Raw genomic sequence first — 13,382 nt, 5'->3', positions numbered from 1 at the left:
CTGGTATTGATTTGGACCCTAAGTACCTCTAGAATGTCCTAGATTTTTCATTAAGACATTCTTCACAAAACTTTCCTCTACATTTAGTTGACGCACCATGTTGATTATGTATGACGGTTGAGGGCCCACTGTGGTCGTCGAATGGATGGAGTGAAGTCAAGTAAGTTCCTCAGCATGGTTGTGACTTCAGAGGTGATGTTTTCAGTGTTGTTCAGTTTCAGTGAGATGACAGTAGTAGCCCATGTATGAACTTCGGCTCTTATGAACCATCTTCTCAAGTTTTATTTTCATTCGATTTTAATGAGATCGTGACAGGATAGCCTAAAAGTGTTTCTGGAAATAACCGACTTAAACAGAGTTTGATTGAAAGGAGTAATTCATACTATCATTTATAATGCCAAAAATGACCTTTCTGGCTGTACCAGTCCACAATCAAGTAAAAACGACCAAACATCGTTGTGGAGTGTTATGTGAGACATCATGTTCCTGTGGTCAGGTCTAAAAACAAACTCAACAATATCTTATACTTCAGCTGCTCAGAGGTCAGTGAACCGCAGGAGTGAGGGAAGGGAAGGACTCTATCTGGACAGTGTCCTGGATATTTGAGCCCTGAATCATGTATGACAAGCGTACCCGCATCTTCAGGACGACCTGAGGGAAGAAGCAAGTTGGGTAATGTGGGTAAAAACAGTGACTTAAGAAACACTCAAATAATCATTTAAAATTTGCTGACATTGTGCTGAATCCCTCAAAAAGCCTCCTACCTTGTTTGGGTTGCTCAGAACAACAGTCTGGGTTACGTTGTTAGAGCTCTGTGCAGGGAGGGAGTCGCCGCTGGGAGCCTTCATCTGGAGCTGGATACTCTGAAGCGAAACATGTAACAAGATTTAAAGGAATGATACTGTGAGGCTGAAGGATCAGATCAAGTTTAGTTTTGAAGATGTTTTAAAAAGCTTTTTAGTCAGTTCAAACCTAGAATATATTCCAATATTACAAGAAAATGTGCTAATTGTTAATACACTGTACATAAAACTATTGGATTCAAAATGAATTATTATACCGATATTCATTTAAAAAAATGAACGTAAAATGTCGTTTCGAGGAGCATAATAAAAGGATTTTCAAGGGCTTTAAAAATATATTTTCTTTAGTGACCATTGGTCTACAAAATGCTTATATTCATTGTGTTGTTTCTGAGTCAAGGTGAACAATCTCCTTGGCTTCCATTAATACATATACAGTGGTGAGGTGCTCCTGTACTCTGGGGTCCGTTGTAACCCGATGCAAAGAAACTAGGGTCTCTTCTTGTCAACTGCTAATCTGGGATGAGGTCACAGAGCAGCAGCTCAGCAGGGAGGCCCAGACTTTCCACTCTCAAGCTTCATCGTCCAGCTCTTCCTGGGGGACCACAAAACGATTGCCAGACCAGCTTTAGGTTGAGGTCAAGCCAACTCAACTGACTCCATTCAACGCGGAGGAGCAGAGGTTCTACTCCGAGCCTCTCCCGGATGTCCTTGCGTCTCACCCCATCTCTAAGAGAGAGCCCAGCAACCGTACAGAAAAACTAATTTCGGCTGCTTGTACCTTAACTCTTGTACCTTCAGTCAATATCCACTATTTGTGACCATTAGTGAGGGTAGTGATCATAGATCAACCGGTATAAAAATAAACATACTTTCTTCTCCAAAGTGGGGGCTGTACGCGGAAAATGAAGGGCGACAGGAGGGTTATGGAGCACACAACTATTGACATGACAGACAAGAGAGACAAACCTTGGGCACCGCAGCCTGCAGTGTGAAGCAGCTGATGTCTGCACTGTTGAGGTTAGAGGCTGCGAGTATAACTGTCAGGCCAGAGTCAGAGTGTTTCTCACAACGCATAGTCAAAGTGACACCATTCTTCTGATACACCGTTTCCTCAGGAGCTGTTGGGAAGATGCACACGTTAGAAAATCCACTATATTTCTAATGAGAGGTGTTTTACCTGTTGGTGTAAAATTCAGATCCAAGCCTCCCAACAGATCTAGAAGATCTCCTGCTGCAGGATTCTGTACATTTGGTGCCTGGTCTGATGGGGCTGTAGTAGGTTTATGATGCTCCTCAGAAGTGCTTAACAAGTCCAGCAGATCACACACCTGAGGTAGACAACAGACACAGGACGACTACTAATAAGAAACTGTATTATTTCAGCAGCTTGAATTGTTACCCAATCAGTACCTGGGTTGCTGGTTCTGGGGGTAGCTGTAGCTTTTCCATTCCAGCTTTGGGCACATGAACGTCTGTGCGGCCGCCGTCTGCCAACTCTCCATCAGAATTCATGGATGTTTTCTCAATCACAGGCATCCTCTCCAATACAGCAGCTCTGTGTTAAGAGAGACATTGCTTGTATGTACTACTATCATTCCGCAGACAATACTTTTCTGGTCCAAGTGTACCTCATGTGGTCGTATTTCTTGAAAAGTGCGTTGTACTCCACTGCTCTCTGCTGGAGCTCCACATCTATGCAACTGCCATAGATGCTAACAATGCTTCGGATCCGACTAGAGCACAAAGAAAACCTTTTTAGTCTCAGCTCAATTATCAATCTCACAGATTTTTCTTTTTTAGTTGGTACACATTAGATCATTCATTTTATATGCTGCTTATCGGGGTCATGGGTCGCTGGAGCCTATATACAATAACAGTTAAATATGCTAGAAAGGTGTGACTTGCCTGATGTCTGACAATATCTATTTCTTCTGTTCATTAAATACAAAGAAACTGTTAAAAAGCATACTGTTTGAGACAGGGGTAGAAGCACATTTTAAAGATGAAATCATATATTTGATTCACTTAAAATTAAAATGATTCCTGGAAAAAAAAACAGAAGAAAAGTTTGCAGTAATACTGTTTAACCAAAAAGATCCTTACTCTACATTTTCCGTGATACGAGTGCTCAGTTTCATGGTGGCTGTGAGAGCAAATCCTCTGGTAGCTGGCGAGGACATGTGGGACTGAAGTACCGTTTCTAGAGCATCCAAGATGTTGTCCTCTGTCACCTGATCATTCAGCAATAAAATGCACATACATATTATATAGTCTATCTTGACCAGACAAGAAGGAACATGTTTTACATACAAATGTTGTAGCAATTTACATGCATAAATTTAAGGAAGGGAAGAGTCTCAATAGATGCTAAATCTTAGTAATCTAAGGGTTGAGGCTAAAAAAAGATTTGCTTTAATTTAGGAAAGCAAAGCGAATGGATGTCATTGCCAAGTGCAGTATACCTGAACTGGTTCCATCTCCTCACAATCTCCTGTCAACAGCAATTCCCCATACTCTCCAATACACCAGCAGGCTACTTGAACGAGAGATTGCTGCAAGCACAGATGAAAACCATTCACCACATAAATCACTGAAAAACTTTACATCATGGTGCGGTGTTGTTCAGTGTGTACATTGCTGCTCTAGACAAATTTCAACCAAATACAATAAAAGAAGCTTCTTTTTTTTAATAAATCAGTCCTTTTTTTTTTGGACTGAAAGATAAAAAGGTTTCAGATAATGCAAACAGAAAAATATATAAATATTCAGAAGGTTATTTTTTATGTTTCAGAATCAAAATGAAATACGTGCATTTTCTTGTTTTTATTCAATTAAAAAGAACATACTTTTGAAAGTATTAAAGTTAAATTCTCCTGGAAAACCAAACAATTAATATTAAGGCATGACCTGCTTAAGAATATATATTTTCTATTCTAGTCAAGAGGTTGTTTGCAAAAATGTACGCGTCATCAACAATCCATGAGTACATATATAGAGGAGTACACAGTTCTGTTGATTTGGTTTCTGATTGTTCAATCACAGATATGAAGTATCAAAATAAACACGACACAAAACACACTAACCTGGGAGATGTCTCTGAGCAGTGCTCGATAAAGCTTGTGGACGATGTAACAGTGAAGCTCTGCAGCAGTAGTGATGAGCTGGATTAGATTTGGGACGGTTTCATCTCTTACATCAGCCCCTGCCTGAAGAAGTAACAGTTATACAAAGCACCGTGGATTTTATTATGTTCTGGGCTTGGGATTTGAACTTGTATCTATTAACAAAACCTTAAGTAATACTGCTTAGTCACATGAAACGAGAACACAAGCTTGAAGGTATTTTCTAAGTGCCCACAAACAGTACAAGCAATACAACTTGGCAAAGTTCCAATAGACTCAAATAATGAAACCAATGTGTTCAATTACCGTTGTGAGGACATGCAGAATAGTGTCAATGTGCCAGCGCTGCGAGGGTGCATACCTGACAGACACACACATACACCATCAGTGGACAAGCACACAAAGGACATCCAGTGCATGAGGATATACAACCGAATAGAACTCATCAACACCATACCAGTGAAAATGCGGTTACTATTGTCAGAACCAATAGTTAGACAAAAAAGCCACTGACGATGTCTGTTACAGCAGCAATCTTGACAAAGCATCTATGAAAAAGGATCCTTATTGTACTGGGCTGGCAGTGTTTCACTTACCTCTCCGCAGCAAGAAATATTCCACTGGCAGCCTGCGACTTGAGCTCAGGAGGACAGGAAATAAGAAAGATTAACAATTCCTTCATCATGGAGCGGATGTTGTTGGGAGACACCAGTGACAAAGAAAGTTCCAGCGCACGACTGGAGGAAGAAACACAGAGTTAGACACCACTGCTCTCATGAGTTATTACGATATTATACATTCTGTCTTAAAAAGTGATAGAGGAGATATCCATGAGCACACATACATAAAAAAATATATATATATTCGAAGCTTAGAAATCTCACACTAGATTTGATACACAGAAACAGAAATTATAGAATAATAATAACATCTGTCATGTTCCCCTTCGTGAGACTTTTATATTTTGTCACTTCCTGTTCCCTTCTCCTGTGTTTTCTTTGTTGACAGTCGGCGAGGGGCACTCTCCCGGCGAGAAAACCGCCGGCCGACAATTAGCCAATCAAGCTCTGAAGCTTAAAGAGGGAATGTGGACCTGTTGTCGCTTCTCTTCACCCTGGTTATCGCCTGACTCCTGCGTGCCTTCGTTCATTCGTTGTTAAGAGACTGAATCCTCGAAATTTTTGCCTTTTTGTGTTCTAGCGGCTCTCACTTCCTGTTGCCCTCGTCGAACCTTTTTGTTATTTCTATGGTCGATTATTTCATGATGGACTGAGAAAGTTGTTATTTATTTATTATTATTTATTTACTTGTTATTTATCCCCCTCTAGTGGAGGTTTTTAGTTTTGTGCTTGTATTTATTAAATTATATTTGTATTTAATTCTACCTTGGCTTGTGTGACTTTGTTACGCTTCTGGGTCACCTTGTTCTTAAAATCTTGACAGGATCATTAATATCAATACAGCATGGCTGGAATTAACTTGAATGTAAAATGATCATACTTATGGAAACAACAATGAACAACAACATCGAGATACTGCAAGTGGAAAGAACCTTACTAAAACACGGTGAATCTGGAATGAGACCTTTCTGGGCTGCTTTTCATTGTTTCAAATGTGACCAGATTTGAGATGTTTGTGAATCGACTTTAGAATGTTTAACGAGGAAACTCATTTCCATGATACATTTGCCCTTCTTCATACATGCCAACTCAGACACTATTGTATGCCCAGATTTACTACACATTCTTGCAACAAAGGATTATCGGTGTATATTAGGCAAAGTAAATTCACCAGCCGACATTTGCATCCACACAGGAGGAGAAGCATACCGCTTGACAGAAGCATCTGGGTCCTTGAGACAATCCACAATGGTCCCACGGTGACGCTGGACAGCAGTGTTGTCAGTCCCAACAATCCTCTGCAGGGATATCATCGCAATATACCTGAAATGTCAACACATATTCACTTAAATCATTTTACAAGAAAAACAAAAATATTGTGGCCAAAAATAACATTTAAATAATCAAGTAAGGCTGACGATAACCAATGGCAAATTATCGTAATTCATAAATGTTCTCAACTCCACTTCATCAACTATTTATTTTCAAGTATTTAGGTTAGGTAGAACTGTATTGATCTATTTATTGTTATAAATAGAATAAATAAATAAAATATGTATAAATATAAATTATTGAACTTTATTTTATATTTATTATCTATTGATTAATTGATTAATTTATTTATTTATAGTATTTATGTGAGCACCAGTAAGAGTGTATTCAACCAGTTATATCTTACAGTAACATAATTAACCAGTAGCTTTGCAATAAACATTGGAAAGTCCAACACTTTCCTTTAAGGTGAGAATTGAAGCAGTATGAGGCAGTAAGGAAGATCAGTTACTGCCTAGTTTGTACAGTAAAAGAGCAAAAATGGCAGAAATCAACTCAATACAGCATGAGCATTAAATGACCAAAAAGAACTGCAGAAGAAATAACCAATTAATTAATCAGTCTCAAAATAACAGGAATTGAAAAAGTAGAATGACACAAAGAGACAAGACAAGGATGTGGGGTAGAACCAACCGAATGTTGCGGTCATTGTTGAGTAGAAACCGTCCCAGTATGTTCACAGCCAAAACCTGCCAAGTTCACTGTGTATGAGTATTTTAAGTTCAGTTGTTGACAAATGTTAGTCATACTTGGCTCTCACCCTGAGGCCACTCTCCGACTTGATGTCCAGGACGGTCAGGACAGTTTCATAGAGGACAGCATTACCCACAGTCTTTGTGCTGTCTGTGTTTGTAGCAACCTAGTCACAGAGACAGAAACTTAAATATGCATGATTTAAGAAACACCAAGAGTTTAAAAAGTGTAAAGATCTTCAATAAAACATAACCATTTAGAAAAAATACTGCCTCATATTTAGTTTCAAGATTTCACGTGAAAAATATTATTATATATCAAAACTATACAATACTGGGAATACTGCGTACCTTAGTGATATTTGACTACACTATATTGTGTTGTGTGAAAGTATGCCAGTAATTCAATTCCTGAAAATCTATTAGATATGATTATATTTATAAACCATATTTCATTATTTTATTCTGTACTGACAGCACACAAATGCCCATGTTGTGTTTATAACACTGGCAATACAAGTTTCAGATTATCTTATAATAATAATTATTTGTTAATCAAATATTATTCATCACGAGTAGATACAGTGGAATGCAAAAGTTAAGGCATCCCTCTAAGATTTCATGATAATTTGCTCTAACTTTATAAGAGAAGATCACAGCAACACTATTTGATTTCCTACAGAGATTTAGACATTTGAGTGTTTTCGAGACCACAATTCTTAGAGTAGCATTACATAACTTTATTATAATAAAATTAAATGTAAAAAATGGTATGTGGAAATGTTTGGGCACCTTTTTAATCGTATTATTTCAAGACCTGTAGGGATTTATAGCTGACAGGTTGAAACACTAAAAAGTAAGTTAATTCATTATCATGAATTAGGTGAAGGGTACCAAAAAACGCCACTGAATTCCATGAGAAGAACTTATTACCTACTGCGATCTACATCATGTTATGGGGGTGTGTGGCTAGCACAGGGACTGGAAACTTTGTTAAAGTAGCAGATTCTTGAAAAAGTTGAAACTACGCTGGGTTTGGATTTTTCACCAGGACACCAAGGAATTCATGCAGAAGCACAAGTACAATCTTCTTGAATGGCCATCCCAGTCCCTAGACCTTAACATCATTGAAAATGTATGGATTGATTTGAAGCGGGCCGTCGGCCGTGCACGGAAGCCAGGAAAACTGACTCAGCATTATACCACTTTATATGAAAGTAGTTTACTGGTCAGAACTAAATAAATATATAAATATATAAATACCCAGAGGCCTGAAAACAAATGTTTTTTGATATCCCTTGTAGTGTGTCTGGGTCAAGGTGATACCACAGACACATTTGCTTTCGAGCCTCCGGGTCACCTTCACCCAGAGATAAAACATGTTTCACCAATACGCTAGCAATTTTAAGTGTTACAAATTTCTTGCATTTTTCTCTTCATTTTCAAGTTTTGTGTGTTTTCTATTCTTGTTATTTTTTTAAAGGCCAACTCAGGGTATACACAGGTGGCTAGGGCTTTTTCTATTTTGACATACCTGTGCAAGTAAGTCATTCATGGCGTCACTTGCTGCTTCATTGTTGGACCCGAGCATCCTCAGCAGCCGTAGGATACGGACCTGTAGGTCATTGTAACAAAGGTAAATACAGGAAGATGTATTGTGATGCAGGACAGGATGGCTCTGAATCATACTGTGCATACTTTTGGTTCCCATTTAGCAATTCTTTTCTCTTATTTTGTGTCATTTCACAATCACTTTTACATGGTTATATATTTTTGGTCTCTGCAATTATTGAAAATATTTCTGGGAATAGATGCAACAACAATTGATTTTAGATGTTTTTATACTAACATTTACATTGTAAACAAAGGTATCCCAAAAAAACAACCTGACAGCTAGACTTCAAATGCATGGAACGTTAATCAATGTGCATTACTCATTTTTAACCAACAAATCTCTGCTCAAATTGTGTTCTGCTCAGGTTTTATGAATGAGACCCAGTCAGTGTTCATGATACATCATTTTGCTTAACCTGAAGAAAAGGATCGCTGACGCCCGCCACATCGTGCTCTGGAGAATAACCAGAGAACACCAGAGTTTTCATTATCTGCACCAAATCTGGAACCGTCTGGAAGACACAATCATGTAGACATGATGACATGTTTAGGTAGCGTGTGTTCCAGTACAAACATTCGTCTGCCTCACCTTCCTGAAGCACTCCAATGTCTCAGGATTCTCACACAGTGTAGTGATGAGTACAACAGTGCCATGCAACACACCTGTACGCAAAAGAAAATGTCAATCAAGAGAGGAAGTAGTTGCATACTAAGAGATCTGCTCACCGTGGTGCTTTTCTGCCAGGAGGGAGCGAGCAGTTGGGGTGAAAAGCTCTCCAAGATCGCGAACTTTTCTCACAATGTGTATGGCACACAGTGCAGCCTAGGAGGGAAAAGTGCTTATCAGTCACTTAATATTATGTGAAATATGAGAATTGGCTTCATTTATTTCATGCATACACCCATGTTGCTAATAATAAAACTTGTGATTATAGTAGTTGTTGAGTAATTAACAATAAGTAAGTAAGTAAGTAAGCAAGGAAAGGTTATTTGTAAAGTAGGACTTTACAATAATCATACAATTAATAAACTATAAGGATTTAAAATAATAGGGGGAGGTAAAGGGATTCAATTACCTTTGCTCATTTCCATAGTATAAATAATATCTAAGTATGGGTTACAAACTTTATTCAACCTTTAAAGGGGGGAGGAAGAACCTGAGTTAATTAATGTACTCCTTTGATAGCCATTGTGACGGTTCCGGTGGCTGCACACAGTATATAGTGATATTTTTTAATACCGCAATGTAATTATGCAGCATAGCATTGTTTCTTTCAGTCTACCATTTAAGTGACCAGACATCACTAATAAAAGCTACAAGATCCTACAAATGTGTCTGACTTAAGACTAAAAGGACTGCGTGACTTTACAATTTTGGTAACAGTGAGCTCACCTTCTTCTTAATGTAAGAGTTGGACACTCGGAGAAGGCGCTCAATCTCTGGTGCGAGATCTCTGCACATCTCAGCTGATCCCATGCAGGCCAACGTGCACAACGCCAGAGACTGGACATATTGGCTGCCATGAGAGAGGTCACTGAAAGACAGCGAAATTGAAACATTTTAAGCAGGTAAAAAGGAGCAGTCGATGTTAAATAAAATTGATGCATCCTTTTTGCTTAAATTATGTTTCAACTCAGCCTACATATGTGATCCTAAGCTCAGAATTTGTTAAAAGTAACTAAGTAACTAAGTAACTAATATTTGTCAAAACAATACTCAATAAAATATATAATTAAAAGATCAAGACAACACAGAGAAAAACAGAAAATCAAGGAAAATCCTGCATGAATAAGAGTGTCTTGAGGAGAGTCAGTAGACTCCATCAAGCCTGAGAGAGAGGAAGATCGTTCGAAAGCTTAGGAGCAAAAATGTGTGAACCATCAGCAGACTCTGATCCACAGACCTCAGAGCCCGAGCTGGGGTTTAAGGCTGGATCAGATCAGTGATGTAAGGAGGAGCCTGACCATGAATAGCTCTGAATTTAGCACCAGAATTTTAAATTTGATCCTGAAAGAAACTTGCAGCCAGTGAAGAGATTTAAGGATCAGAGAAATGCGAGTTCTTTTACTAGAGGTGGTCTTTTAATGCATGGTCATTCTGACCTGATACAACAAAGACATCCAAAATACATTGAAGGAGGTGGTTTGCAAGCTGGACACATGACCTCAATTCATACCATAGAGCGAAATGTTGTGAATTGATTATGTGTGTTTTAGACTATAGGAGTAAATTTGGAAGCAAGAATGAAACCACATTTAATAATAGTTAACATAATATATATGTTTCTATGTTGGTTTGTACCTCTATATTAGTAAAATTTAAAATATTTTAATTAAATTGGGGCCACTTCAATGACACAAGATGTGTTATATTCATTTTATTTGTCTGCATTCTTCATTTTGGTATTTTGTCCCATTGATTATTGCATTCAATTTAAACATGTTTTACTTTATTTTTTAACAAGTTTGCCATTTTGCATTAGTGCATTTTTGCATATGTTGACTTGGAATTGGGTTTTATTAATTGAAAGGATCCAACAAATAAAAAGTTTAAATTTTTTATAGTATATATATTCTTCAAAGATATTTAATGGTAAAAAAAATAAATTCACGAATAACTTTTTTTTTTTTAAAGATCATTATCCTAGTAAATGGACCTTTAACTCTTGTGTCCTCTCAGGATCAAGGTGACCCATTTACTAGGATTATGATCTTAAAAAAAAACAGTTAATTGTGAATTTAATTTTTGGTGAACAAAATGTGTTAATTAATTTAAGAACTTTTCACTTTTATTTTTGTCATTTTGGTTTATCTTTATATTAAATTTACTTCAAAATAAGGACACTTAAATAAGATTGTCATATATGAATCATGAAGGAAACGATATTCTGTTCTTACTTCTTAATAGAATTAGTGATGAGGAGACTGGCATCCTGCTTCTCATCCAGCAGCATCATGGCTCCCAGGTATCCCATTCGCTTCTCACTGTAGCGGGAACTTGCTATCAACCGAACACATTCCATCTAGAAAAAAAGAATGTTTGCATTTTATTAACTGCTGTGTTTTAATATGAAATAGGTTTACACTTATAATTTATTTAATTTTATAATTTATTATTATTAATATTATATTTATTTCTCATACACAAAATAATACATTTCACAATTGTTATGTTAGGGATTATTAATATTTAAATTAAAACAAATGTATTGAAGACAGGTGACAGGGTTGCCTTGGCTGCTATTGAGCCATGCAGAAAAGAGCATCTGAAAAGGGCAATATTTTGTTTGATGTTATAATAATTCCACATTATAAGCAAGAACTCCTAATATCTCTGCTGCCAGTTCCAATGTTGAGACAAGGGAACGAGACCAAGCACTCTATTGTGTCTTTAAATGTGTGTATCTTAAAAAAAATGCCTGTTGCTATGTTTATGCGTTTCTATGTTCTAAATATATATTTAAAATGACCTTGAGTGTCCACAAAGGAACCTTCAAATAAAATGTTTTATATATTTTAGTAGTAGTAGTAGTATTACTATGTTTACTATTATTATAATTATTACTACTATCATTATATAATAGTTATATTTCAACCCAATAAATCGACTTAGAATGTAGGTCCTTGATTTAAATTATGTCAACTGAGTAGTAGAAACATTTACAGAAACAGGTTTAAAGCTTTTCAACAAGTATACTGTGAACGTTTTAAGTTGCAGTGCAGGTGCTGCTTTTGTGGCAGTAAATAAAGCTACGTTTGTCCTGTATCAACACTGCATTTCTTTTGGCTGCTCCCATCTCTATGTTCAAATGGTATTTGCTAGAAGACTTAAGTTGAAGTATTGTTTCAGTTATGTTGGGCAATATGCATTAATTTGAGTAATGCATTGAAGGTCAAATCCATTTTTAATACTATTAAGTATAAGAGTTATTGCTCGCCATGCGTTTACTTTACAGAAGGGCAGGCATTGCTTATCTGTGACTGTTTAGCACTCTGCTTGTTTATCCATCCATCTATGTCCACATTCAACAGAACCACATTTCTCTCTTCTTTTAAGATGGTGTATCATAACATCACCTCACATAACTTTCACAACTCACCTGACCAAAGTGAGCAGGGTAGCCCAGCATATGCACATAGAGGAGTTTGGCCAGGTTGTGGGACCTGCAACCATTGTCGGTCTGTCTGAACTGGGCCCGGATGGCAGCACATTCTCTCTGGATCACACCTCGCTCCTCACACTGGGTCTTGGCTGACCGGATGGCTCGGATCATCTCCTGGAGAGGGGCTGAGGGAGACATGGCTGTGTACGTGTACATGTGCAAGTGTGAATGTGTGTGTATGTGTGTATATGTGTGTGTATGTGTACGTGTACGTGTGTGTGTGTAACAGATTAGTCAAACTTGTTTTAGTACAGTTGTTCATTCATTGTTTTTTACTTCCTGTATTTGAAGCGTCCTTTTAGTCAGAAATACATTAACATCAAGCTATGATAACATTAGTACACTACTCGCATGTCAATATAAAGCATTTATAGTAAATAAAATAAAGGGGAAATCGAGAGGTAGTTTTTATTACCGGTAATTAACCATTGTTGAGTTTTAACAACGGCTAGTTTGTAGAAAAAAAACGATATATATATATTAAGTTGCTTGTAGTAAAATACTTGTTGCGGAATGATGTAGAAAACTGCAGGAGTTTGCTGCTTACTAACCTTCCAAATACCGTCAAGTCTTCGGAAGCTAGCTAAAGTTAGCATAACAGTGTGTTCCAATGTAGACGTAACACACAGACTTACCTGAGTTCCGATCGGAGATGCCAAGTTTAGATCACCAGACCACCGGTAACGATCGTTCCTCGACAGACAACAGCTGTCAGTCACTTAACTGGACAACCAGGTACCGTATGCGAGCCATGCACCTGCCTGTCAGCCCCAATGTAGTATTACTAGTTTCCGCCATCACTTCAAAATAAAACCAAAACGCGATCGGCGCTGTGAATCATTTAAAAGCCTGTTCCAATATGTGATCTAAGTTGTGTTCAAGGAGTCAATGATTTGTTCAATAGTCATTCAAACTTTTCATTAGTAATACAACTTAGAAAGCTACTTGTTGGTCTTTTTGGCTTCGAATGATTTAGGACCCATTAACAAAACACTTTCCCGGAGTGCAATACAATGACAATATGCTAAAAGTT

The 13,382-nt window shown here is 37.5% G+C and overlaps 1 protein-coding gene across 1 annotated transcript; it reads right to left on the bottom strand.

Annotated features, from left to right (window-relative positions):
• Window positions 1-244: 244 nt before the first annotated feature.
• ap1g2 (adaptor related protein complex 1 subunit gamma 2) lies at window positions 245-13,122 on the bottom strand. The gene is made up of 22 exons (XM_087810583.1): window positions 12,985-13,122; window positions 12,287-12,489; window positions 11,085-11,209; window positions 9,580-9,721; window positions 8,913-9,009; window positions 8,776-8,849; window positions 8,603-8,698; window positions 8,107-8,187; window positions 6,641-6,739; window positions 6,514-6,569; window positions 5,758-5,871; window positions 4,525-4,665; window positions 4,235-4,289; window positions 3,890-4,012; window positions 3,269-3,358; window positions 2,910-3,037; window positions 2,435-2,539; window positions 2,217-2,361; window positions 1,984-2,134; window positions 1,773-1,924; window positions 765-863; window positions 245-651 (listed from the first exon to the last, which is right to left on the bottom strand). Exons 2-22 carry the CDS (start codon window positions 12,485-12,487, stop codon window positions 544-546), a joined length of 2,382 nt encoding a protein of 793 aa, XP_087666709.1. The 5' UTR covers window positions 12,488-12,489; window positions 12,985-13,122; the 3' UTR covers window positions 245-543.
• Window positions 13,123-13,382: the final 260 nt, after the last annotated feature.

Source organism: Callionymus lyra, chromosome 16 (assembly GCF_982586985.1).
Source record: "Callionymus lyra chromosome 16, fCalLyr1.hap1.1, whole genome shotgun sequence".
NCBI classification, from domain to species: Eukaryota; Metazoa; Chordata; class Actinopteri; order Syngnathiformes; family Callionymidae; genus Callionymus; species Callionymus lyra.
The sequence above is the reverse complement of the archived record's forward strand: the minus strand, read 5'-3'. Positions and strand labels throughout refer to the sequence as shown.

Coding starts and splice junctions, on each gene's coding strand:
- ap1g2 (XM_087810583.1), bottom strand. CDS start 12,487: ATGTCTCCCTCAGCCCCTCTCCAGGAGATGATCCGAGCCATCCGGTCA. Junction 4,666..5,757: donor CCAGATGCTTCTGTCAAGCG/GTATGCTTCTCC, acceptor TTCTTCCTCCAG/TCGTGCGCTGGAACTTTCTT. Junction 864..1,772: donor TGCAGGCTGCGGTGCCCAAG/GTTTGTCTCTCT, acceptor GTTTCGCTTCAG/AGTATCCAGCTCCAGATGAA.